Source organism: Pagrus major, chromosome 18 (genome assembly GCF_040436345.1).
Source record: "Pagrus major chromosome 18, Pma_NU_1.0".
Taxonomy (NCBI): domain Eukaryota; kingdom Metazoa; phylum Chordata; class Actinopteri; order Spariformes; family Sparidae; genus Pagrus; species Pagrus major.
Window position 1 is genome coordinate 8,066,743 of NC_133232.1, and position 11,503 is coordinate 8,078,245.

General features: G+C 38.2%; 1 protein-coding gene across 1 annotated transcript; it reads right to left on the reverse strand.

The window, feature by feature from the left end:
• Positions 1–1,148: 1,148 nt before the first annotated feature.
• lman2 (lectin, mannose-binding 2) lies at positions 1,149–8,821 on the reverse strand. Its single transcript, XM_073487001.1, has 8 exons — positions 8,599–8,821; positions 7,355–7,461; positions 6,999–7,116; positions 6,271–6,353; positions 3,984–4,145; positions 3,516–3,630; positions 3,147–3,266; positions 1,149–2,928 (listed from the first exon to the last, which is right to left on the reverse strand). The coding sequence occupies exons 1-8, from the start codon at positions 8,732–8,734 to the stop codon at positions 2,768–2,770; spliced, it is 1,002 nt and encodes a 333-aa protein (XP_073343102.1). The 5' UTR covers positions 8,735–8,821; the 3' UTR covers positions 1,149–2,767.
• Positions 8,822–11,503: the final 2,682 nt, after the last annotated feature.

Here is an 11,503-nt window from a genome sequence, read left to right on the forward strand (position 1 = left end):
CCTAGATGTCACCACTCCCTCCTACTCTATACTTTGCACACCTTATATTGATGGATCTTCAAGTTGTAAAGTTAGACTAATAGTTTCCAACTAATGTCCACCTGTGAAGACGGACCAATGAGCAGATGCGTCTGTGTCCGGCATAATGACATTTAATGACAACGTCATTGTCTCATTTCGCCACTTGTTAGCAACTGCCTTTTTAAAGACATGTAAACACTTTAAAATCCGCGAGTGGGTCATTGACTGGCATATTTAATCTCGTGGAAAATAACCACAGACTTTATTTCAGGCATCTTAACCCATTCAAACAACGACATATATCTCTAGACAAGACAAGGGAACCAGAAGTTCAAAAATGTTTCCGCATTTCTGCATTTTAGGACTCATTCCTGCACATTTTTTTCAATAATTTTAAATCAATACAATTTGCACAGTGTTGTTGTGCTCTACTGGAGTAATTTTTATTATTATTATTATTATACTGTAAATGCAACTTTATACTTTATTATGGGAAAAATGTAATTAAATGAAGCAGTATGGTCTAGACCAGCTCAATCTGGAAAGGGTCATGAGATTGGTGTGAATTGGCACCATAGAAATAAAGATTGGTTGAGATTGATTGATGTATTTGAGAGGAAAATACTGCTTTTTTTTTTTACATTTATCTGACAGCTAGCTACCATGATGATCTTACATACGACACATTGTTAATGATCGAACCATCTTAACACAACATTAAAATACTGCTCAATAACAATCTGTTAATATATAATGTAGCACTTAAATGGGAGGAACTCAGCATCCTGACTTTTACTTTTAACACAGTATTTTTCATGTTAATAGTCAAGTAATTTAAAGTCTGTCTGTGAGGATGAGATCCTTTTGTCTGTTATAGGTCTGCTTTTTGATTTAATTTTTATTTCTGTCTAAAGAAAACACATTATTCAAGATGTAAGGATTTTGTTAAAAGGTGGAGTCAGCAGTGCAGAATCTGCAGTGCAATCATTTTTACATAATTCCACTGTTTCTAAGTGCTTCTCTGGCATTAAAAGGACTTACATGTACTGGTGTGAATACCTGGGGGGTATTTCCTGAGAAGCCAACTTCATTAAATGGTGGTTAAAAACATGTCAGTACACAACGGCTCACAGTCAAGAGGTTTCTTTTTCATTTTAATACATTAACTGATGAGAGAAGCTGTTTCAAGTCTCATAACAAAACTGACTGATGTGGCAAAAACAAATACAGAACAGTTTCAGGAACACAGGAAAAGTGATTTTAAAAAACGCTGAGTCAGGCCAATAAAGTAAAAATAAACAAACAACATAAGTATGTCATTAAATCCTTAATTATACCTTAAGCATTTTGTTAAATGTTTATGTAAGAACGGAAGCATTATGGAGAGGGAATCTGAAAGAAAACCAACAACAAAGAAATATGGTATTGAAAGAAAAATGAAAGACATGATTGCCAGTGTAAATGTGCCTTCAATGAATCCATTCATGGACTTCAAGGTTTAACGAATCCTCTTGTGTCGGTTTGAAAGAGCTTCATCATTAGCACTGCATTTAGTAATCACACTTGTTTTATGTAGCAGTTAGGATTTATAATATTCATCATACTGAAGAATTTAATTTAATCAAGTTTTTACCCCAAGCAAGCATTATTAACCAAAAATAAAAATGTAGAAAATTAACAAAGGTATATTCTGAATTAAACCTCAAAATGCTGCTCAAAAGAACCAGCAAGGACAAGAGAAAAAAAAATCTAAGCAAAATAATTCTGTCTAAAGTATTGAGGTTATTCAGTTTTCAAGATCCATCCACTTGATCTCTGTACTGATCTCTCTCAAGTGGCCTTATCCTGTTGTATTAAAGTTTGGAGAAGTTGTCATGAAGAGCTTCACAAGACAGCATTCATATGTACCAGACTTTAGATGGTATAATAACGTAATGCAAAATGTTATTGTTTGTGTGAAGAATATGTAATCAAAACATTTTCAGATTAATGCGGATTAGCTTCTTTAAACCTCTGTATGGAGCCATTTTATGTTTTTTCCTGTATTTTTTATCCTTTTTAAAACAAGTCCCCAGCTACTTCAGTTGTTGAGGAGAATGCTGCAATGTTTTGCAGGGAAGCTCCAGAAATGTTTTGTGGACTATGAAACTTCACCTGACTTTGTATCAGCATTGGGGTGAGTAGATAATGATTCGATTATAATTTTTGGATGAACTTTTCCTTTAAAACGGAGGACAATACTCTAACTCTAATTTGGATGGCTCCTGTGGTGGCCTCCGTTACTTCATGACGTTTTTTGTGTGTGGAGCTACTTTCTTCTTCCAATAAATAATCAGATAAAACAGCCTGGAAGAAAAAAATAAAAATCTATATTATCATTTGGTGGCAAGCCTAAAAAAGGGCTGGAGACACCTGTTTGACCAATGAACAGGTGTTAACACAATGTTTGAAGAAAGGACTGTCCTTGCTAATGACAGTAAGTCTATTCTAACCCTGCATCACGTAGAGACATGGAAAACACAAACAGCATTGATCAGGTCACTCATGATAGTTGTCAATAGGTCTGCACCTTCTTACCAACATCACAAGTTACCGTAATTCACTCCAAACACAGTGCTTCAAGGATATAAACATTTGTACAATCTTTAGAAAAAAATTCACATTAGATGTGCTGAATCTGTCATCTGGAAACAGTTCATTCCACAGCAAACACCTCTCTGATAAGGTTCTTCTCTCTTCTCACTCCTCAGTAAAACCTCTTGTTCCTCTCCTGTCTCTTCTGGAAAACTACAGCTCCCACCACAGCACACACTACGATTCCCAGCAGAGCACACAGCAGAAGCAGGAAGACCTTCCAGCCAGTGAGGGGCGTGCCTCGGAAGTTTCCGGTTGGATCGTCAATGTTGTCTGTGAGGGAAGAAGAAAGTGCATGTTCACGTTCTTGCTCTAATTTGTGGATGATGGTTCTAAATTTTTTGTAAAATCATTACAATCAATGCAGATTATTAGTCAAAATTTGATGTCGTATGAGACTTAAAATGCTTTGCACCATACATCACGTCTTCCTACATGCAGAAATAAAAGAAACGTGGTCCTAAACAAAGGTTCTTGTAACTTTAATCTACCTTTGGGCGACTTGAGGAGGCTGACGCTGGGCTCGATCTTGGTCCAGTCCAGGTTCTCCTCCTCGGGGGTGTGTTCTACCATCAGCTGGTAGAGCTTCATAGAGATGATGTCGTGGTTATCTGGAAAATAATATTGTAAATTTTTAGTAAATTAATCTGTAATATAAGACTTTAAAATATCATATAAGGATATGACGAGAATACATTGCTGTAGAAAAATCTAATAAAAACGCTACATTTTCACTTTGAAATGGTTTAACGCTGATCAAATTAGAAAAAGGAAACAAAACAAAAATAAAATAGCATATTGTGGATATTATGACTTCTTTATTGTAGTTGTTTGTGTGAAGCTTTCAAGCTCCGACCTACCAGACAGATCTCCTGTAGCTGCTGAGGCACCAAAGAAATATCCAGTAGGAAGACGAACACCTCCGATGTCGATGCACTCCTTCCACTCATTCCTGTCATCCACATCGACCATGACCTGTAGCATACACACTGGATGTGAGTGATATAATACAGCCACGCGACAAGTGGGACTTAGTTTATCACAAAGTTAAGAAGCTATTTTAAAATAAGAACAAGAAAATGAAACCTGTTGGGATATATAAGCTATTTTTTTATTTATTGGGCAAAGAGACACCCCGAGTAATTTTGAATGGTGCAAGTACACAAGTGGCGGTCTTGTAATTGCTATGTTATATTATATCCTACTCAGTTATGTCTAGATTACATAACATATTGAATTCAGATATACTGAGTCAGTTTGGGATTAAACTAAATTAAGAGAAGCGACATAGCATCCCTGAGAGTATACAAAGGAGTTCCTCTACATACAGTGAGTCTTCCTTTGGAGTAGCGGATGGCGAGGTACGTGTCGTGCTCTCTGTTCCTGATCTCAGCCGAGCAGCCTCCCAGCTCAGACGATCGGCCATCTTTGCCGTGGTCGTAACTCACCGAGCCATTGTTCACCATGGCCGAAATGTATGGGAAGGAACGCTGGAAACAGTATGGACAGAATCAACGAATAGAAATGGGTATTATACACATTTTTTAATAAAGATGATGGACAAACTAATACAGAAAATAAAATATAAGAAGCCCACAGGATACATATCAGCCAATGTTTTTATTACTGTATACACAAAAACTACTTTCACATGGCTGGTATTTCTAGGATCAATTCAAAAGTGGTTGTCATACTGGATATTTTGAATGACAATGACATATTTATTCAGAATATAACTTCATAGCCACATACCTGAGATTTTGGTCACAGCAACGTATTTTGTATCTTTTGAAATAAGTAACTGAATCAAACTACAGTTTTTGTGAGTATTAAATCTTACTAATGTCAAACTTTGATTTGTACATTTAAAGGTCCCGTATTGTATAGAGGTGAAGTCAAGCCCCTTCCAGTGGACCACCATCATTTCCTTAGTTTAAAAAATATATGTATGGTAGTAAACGTTCATCACACATATGATGTTCGTCAATTTAAAAAGTATTTATAATTTTTCAAATCGAGAAAGTTGCAGTTTCTCAAAACTAATGAGGTATAAGGCTGAAAATACTCAGTTAGGAAGACGAAGTGACATTGTCTTGTTTGACGCTCACTAAAACCTAGTAGAGCTGCTCCTATATATTATCTAGCTCACAAAACTGACTCCTTTCCCATAACTGCAGCTGTCAATCACAACAATGTTCAGACTTGTTGTGATTTTCACCTTTTTAAATAGTTTTTTTCTGTGTCAAGGAGACGGAATCCGTGTATCATTCGTTCATTCGTTTTTCAAAATAAAACCAAAAATAAGAAAACGAAAAAACAATTCCTTTTCTCAGTATTCGTTTCCTAAACTAAAATGAAAAAACGGATAACGACTCGTTTTTTTCAGTTTTCGATTTTATGCTCAAATGAATAATGGAAAAAACGGATAACGAGCGTTTCCCGTTTCATGTTGCAAGCATTTGGTACCTACACCGGAAATTACCGTCACCCGGAAGTGGCCTGGAGCAAAGCTAACGTTAACGTTAGTTTCCGAGCACCTCTGAACACCGAACTGCTGCAGCGTGGTAGAAATCTCGGCATGCGTTTTACCATCCTCAAAAAGCTGTCCAATTATATCTGCATGATCCTCAAGTCCTGCCATTATTTTTGTTTTGCGCGCCCTCGCAGTACAGAGACAGAGACGGTCACTTCCGCTTCCGGCTCATTGAACTTTTTTCAGATCAAAATGGGATAAAACATGAAACGGGAAACGCTCGTTATCCGTTTTTTCCATTATTCATTTGAGCATAAAATCGAAAACTGAAAAAAACGAGTCGTTATCCGTTTTTTCATTTTAGTTTAGGAAACGAATACTGAGAAAAGGAATTGTTTTTTCGTTTTCTTATTTTTGGTTTTATTTTGAAAAACGAATGAACGAATGATACACGGATTGAGACGGCCATGTATGTGTGTGAGATTTTCTTGACTTACAAAATTATCTTTTAAACATCATGCGTGTAATTCATGACACAATTCGAATGGAATCAAAAACGTATTCGTTTCTCACCACTGACTACTGTACAATTTTTTTATTTTTTTTTTTTAAATAAGGTTCTATGGGGCACACTCGAGGGGAAGGGACTTCGTCCTTCTTTTAAATGAGATTTCCTGTCTTTTTTTTTACTAAATATCAGGTGTAGGTCATATGTAAATACTGTCAATGTATCACTATCATCTGCAATGTGAAAGTAGCATTAACAACCTCCTAAGACATTTTACAATGTTTAAACAGCAAGGTTACTGCCAGAGAGCTGTCATGCTCAACAAATTTCCTTTTTTGCTGCACAAAAAACATAAAAAATATGGCAAAACAAATTCTGTGGGGTTTTCAATGTTAACATGCTTAAAACCTTGTGACCACATGCCAATTTAAAGTAAAGAAAAAGAAAAAAAATTGCATTGAGACATCATGCTGACGGGTAGAACCTGAGCCACCACTCACATCCGTTGCATCATCGTTAGAGTAAGTATCTATAAACACGGCCAGCCCGTGGAAGTGAGCATTGTTGGAAAACACAGGCCCTGCAAAGAAACAAGCAGGTCAATCACCTCGAGCCCCACACACTACACACTTACATCCATTCCATGGAGGTCATTGCGGAAGGTATCCAAAAAAAGTGCCAGGCCAAGATACTGATCTTGGTTTCCAAACACAGGGCCTAGGATGGAGGCAGAGATGAGGTGAGTCATGAGCAGACAACTGAAGACTTTACTGTGGTCAGCATTGAGGACAAGAAGCTGAGATGGTGAACATAAACATATGGACATGATGATAGAAAGCTTTTCTGATGGAGTGAACATGATGAGTGTTCATTAAAACTCAGTGTGTAACAGTTTTCTCAGCATTTAAGTGAGGGGAATGTCAGCATGACTGGGACAAACACACATCTTTGGATTTATATTTCTCTGTGTGAGATGCATCAATTTATACATATAACCTTTACATACTGTAAACAGCTACGCTTTTCTAATTCCATGTTGATGTTTGCAAGTGTGAGAAGACAATATTTTAAAATGTCTTTTTTAAATGCGTAAACAGGAAATGAGAAGCAAAATGGTACAAAGAAAGAAAGAAAGAATTTCACTGTTAAGCAATGCCAACTGACTTGTGAGAGGGATTACTTTTGTAATTTCAACATGTTAGACGAGGAGCTGCAGGTGACAGGTGAGTACTGCATTTTGGGGAAATCCAAACTTCACACCTTGATGCAAGAAGGACCACCGTAGCATGAAGTGAGGTCAAGCCGGGTGTGTTTCTTCTACTAAAGTATTACATACCATGAGGCTGAAACAGCCAACATTACCTGGATGCAGTCTGTCCTTTGTGTACCAGATAGCAATGCCGTCACCATGGAGATTCTTTTTTCCTGATCCATGAACTTTAAACTGCACATGCATCTCCCAGTCCTTCAGGTAACACGGCTGCAGACCAGAAACAGACATCATAAAACAAGCAGAGTAAGTGTGTTGCATCTTAGTAGAGCTGCAACTATTAGTCGATGGAAGGAAAACTGATTTTTGTATTCATTTTGATAGTTGATGGATTGTTTCAGTCAGCATTTACATATTGTAAAGATGACAATAGCAGAGAACCTGGTATAAATGACAATACGTCTGTGTGAGAATGGAGAGAGGAACTATGTTTGCAGTCTTTCCTCACCACAGTATTCCAGATGGATCCCTGCTTGCTTCTCTCATCTGGAGTGAGACGGACATATGAGCTTGTCACCAATGTGCTTCCCGAGAAGTCCCACTGAGCGCCAACACCTGCAAGACAAACAGGAAGACGAGACATATTAAGTCGGACCAGAGCAAATGTGACTGAAAGGGGAGAAATCTTGTTTCTCAGAGAGTTGCTTTCAGACAATCTTACTTTTTACCAGATAAGCTGAAACTGTGCAAACTGTCCCCAAAGTTTACAGGACAGTGCCTTATTACAGTATTTGCTGTTATTTTCTTATCTCAACATAATCAGATCAAATTGCTTTTAAAACACTGGGTCGTTTCTGCTTTCAGGTGGCCTCGTTCACCTCAGAGGCACGCCTTGTAAAACATGCAGAACAAGACAATTGCTCAACAACTACTGGGTTAAAGAATGACCACCTGATGCGTTTTCCTTCTCCTACCTTTTTTTTTTTTTTTTTTTTTTTACACACACCCTGAACAAACACTTCCTAACTGTAATGGCTCCAGGCACCTGCAGTAAATAAACAGGTTATGGTTGTATTTTCCTGTAAGGAAAATGGATGACATACTGGCATGAGTTTATGTAAATCATTTTAAAATAACAGCTGAGAGAGCTTGTGAAACATCGCAAACTTGCCACTGGCATTCATCTTCATCATCATTTAAAATTATGTAGCAATCTCTTAGCTTGCTTTAGTTGTACAAGCCTTCACAGTGTGCATTTATTTATTTAGTATGCCTAATTTGTAGTGAAATAACTGAGACGTTCAAAATCACTTATATGGTCTTAAATTAAAAAAGGAGTACAGCATAGCTTAAAATGAACATATTAGCCTTTGGTTTTACCGTTACGTGTAGGAGATGTAAACAGGTCCAGCAATGTACTGGAGTGAAGAAAGCATTCACATATATACGTTTATATAAGTTTCTCAGCTTCTGAATATGTTAGCATTCTGTGCTCATAGCTAGCTTAGATAGCAACTCCACTAACTTTTTATGTGCCACAGCCCTGCGTGATTAAATTAAATGTGTGTTGGGCCGCAGGTAACAGCCAATTATAAAATTAGTTCGTAAGAGAGGAAAATAAAAAGGAAGTCAGTTACACTAATTAACCAAAAAAATGCTAAACATGTCTCTCAATAACTTCTAAAACGCAACTAAAGATGAAGGAGTGGACAGAACATCAGGTTAGCTAACGAGCTAACTGAGCCATCTTACCTTGGTATGGTTTCATTAACGAGTGCTCTCTCTTTAGATGTTCCGTGTTTCCGTCCGTTATATCACAGCACACCAGACACAACTCAAATACCAGGAAGACCAGTGTTGTGCTCAGAAAAGCTCTAAAGTTCCCCATTTTGTTCAAACAGCCTCGGAGAGAAACTCTCACAACAAATTTCTTCTTCGAAACTCCATAAATTGAGCTGGTCCCTTCGCTATTGTCCTCCGGAAAGAAACGACACAAGTGCGACGCTTACTACCACACCTTCTCAAGCGGGGTAACGTATTGTCACTTCTGTTTTTCTAAAATCATACTTCTATATAAACGTGTTTTTAGCGGTACAAAGAAATCGAATTAGCGTCATAGAATTTAACTGTCATGATACTCAGGAATCGTTTAGTAATGTGTGTTTCCGCACGGAAGATCTTTGTGGACGGCGGAAATTTTAACAGCCAATCAGTGACAAGCACATCGCAAATTGAGCCAATCAAGGAGCACTTGGAGTCCTCTTGTTTTCCACAAGATGGCGGCAGAAGCTGAAAAATAAATGACGGGTGCAGCAGTCGGTGTAGTTTAATGTGATTCAGCAGGAAACTGAAGTTTAAAGGAAACGAAACCTTACTAAACTTGTTATTGTCACCTGCTGCTTCAAGTGAAAACGTTTATTTCTTTTTCAAGCAACACGTGACTGTGATTCGTAGCAGATATGTATACATACACTTTAGATAGTAAACAGATGTGTGTTATTAGGAGGACATCATCTTTTGATGGAGCTGACATACAATGTTGCTCAATAAAATCCATTCTGTGTATCTGTTATTTGGCCAAAGGACAATTTACTCTCTGAAGATACAGTCAAGTAAGATTTAGACGAAAGAAGAAAAGAGTCACATTACTAAATCTTGTGAAATGAATGTCTTCCATGACGTTTAAAATAAAAATAGACATAAAAACAATAGGACTGTGAAAAACCTACAAGAACCAAACATTGTATGGGAATCCTATAGGATTTTATTGGAGCCAGTAGAATAAAAACAAATTTCCAATAGGACTGAGGAAATCCTAAAAGAACTAAATATTTTTCTTATAGTATTGTGAAAGGATTTTTAGAAATGTATGGGAATCCTAGACTATTGGAAATGTTAAAAATCCTCTCAGACATTTTGACTTGAGGTATTGTTGCATAGCATTAGCCATCAGTCATTTATAAGTTCCGGTTAAGGCATAAAAACAAGCAAAAAAAACAGTTGTTCATTATTTTTAAGGCAAGTGGTTAAATATTACTGCAAATAGAGTAGTCTGCATAAAGACAAGTATTATCGTATATCACCTACAGTATAAAATCACAGTATGCATAAAAAGGTTTGGTGTGGGTTTCTGTCAGGTGCTGTGGTACCTTCCCATAATCCAAAGACATGCAGGTTAGATGAACTAACTAAATGATCTGTACTGGCGGCTGTGGCTCAGGAATTAGAGCAGCCGTCCAGCAGTGTGTGTCTGAATATTTATCGCTCCTGATGAGCACATGGCACCTTGGTGTTGTAAAGTGCTTTGAGTGTTCAGTAAGACTAGATAAGTGCTATATACAGTAAATGTTGTCCATTTAGGACAGGCTTCAGCCACCTCTAACACTGCACAGGCCAAACTGGGATACATAATGGGTTGATAAAAGGATAACACTGCTGTTTTTTCTGCCTGGTGGTGCCAAAAGTATAAACCAGCAGGCTGCATTACATGCTCCTGCAGCATTTGGGAAATAAATCATGCTCAAAAATTATTCACCGCTGTCTGCAGTGCTTTCCAGTCAGAGCCAGAGCAGCTGCTGTACCATGCTGTGATGCAGTTGGAAAGGATCCTCTAAATGGTAAGGCGGTAGAAGCTCCCCAGAATCCGAGGAGAAAGATGTACCCTTCTTGATCCTGGTCGAAGTGTTTAGGATCCTCAAGAGGTCCTAGATATGACACCCATAAACTTCAAACTGGCAAACCTTAACCAGGCAGTGGTGGTGCACTGTGAAGGGCTTTATCAGAGGTTTAGGGGGGCTTATAGTTGTCATTGTAAAATGTGCCAATGTGCATGGCCATCTGGGGCCCCTTTTCCTCAAATTGTTGTAGGGACCCAAACATCTGACTGGTTTGCCTCTCCTGACAGTGCGCCTCTGCCTTAGCTGCCTTAGCTTGTGGCTGTGCTTGGCCGTCTCGATGCTCCTCTTCAGGTTAGCCCCGGATGAAGTGTAGGCCTGAGAGTCCTGATCTGAAAGTGGTGTCGGCAACAGTTCGGCCGTTCAGTCCACAGACACAGTCCTTCTTGTATGTTGGTATTAGATGTAAATTGTGAGGCGTGGCATCAATCAGTACATCAATATGGAGGTATTCCTCAGCTGGGGCTGATGTCTGCAGTGAATTCTTGCCGGAAAGCTTCAGATTATAATCGTTTGGATCTATATTGAATCAGGATTGCACCTACAGTACGTACTAAATGAGCCATGAGAATAGAATAGAAAATAAAAAGCTTTCTGGATGGTTATAATCCAGCTCAGATCTTTTCACTGCTCTTACCTTCAAACTACTCTGCTGGAGAAACCAACAAGTCAGCTGTCACCCTGCTGGCGACCCCTTCTCTCCTCTCACGGATGACAACACAACCTACTGACTGATGTGTGATGATGATGATGTGTGTGTGTGTTAAGTGAGTCAGACAGTAGAATTACTCTGATTTACTGGACACACATGACATGTTTCTGCAGTGCCAGCAAACTGACAGTCATGTGCAGACAGTGAAGTACCAGCAGACAGAAAGGTAGGTATGCAGGATTAATATGAAAAAAATACAAAAAATCACATAAGGTTTGTAAGCGGTCCGAATAAACACGTTAAAAAAGGCCTCACACACGCACAGAATGTA

What these genes read in the sequence shown, in the direction of transcription:
- lman2 (XM_073487001.1), bottom strand. Translation starts at nt 8,734, where the DNA reads ATGGGGAACTTTAGAGCTTTTCTGAGCACAACACTGGTCTTCCTGGTA. An exon ending in AAAGGACAGACTGCATCCAG is followed by an intron (nt 6,354 to 6,998) that starts GTAATGTTGGCT and finishes CCTCCATCCTAG; the next exon opens with GCCCTGTGTTTGGAAACCAA. An exon ending in ATGACCTCCATGGAATGGAT is followed by an intron (nt 4,146 to 6,270) that starts GTAAGTGTGTAG and finishes TACTGTTTCCAG; the next exon opens with CGTTCCTTCCCATACATTTC.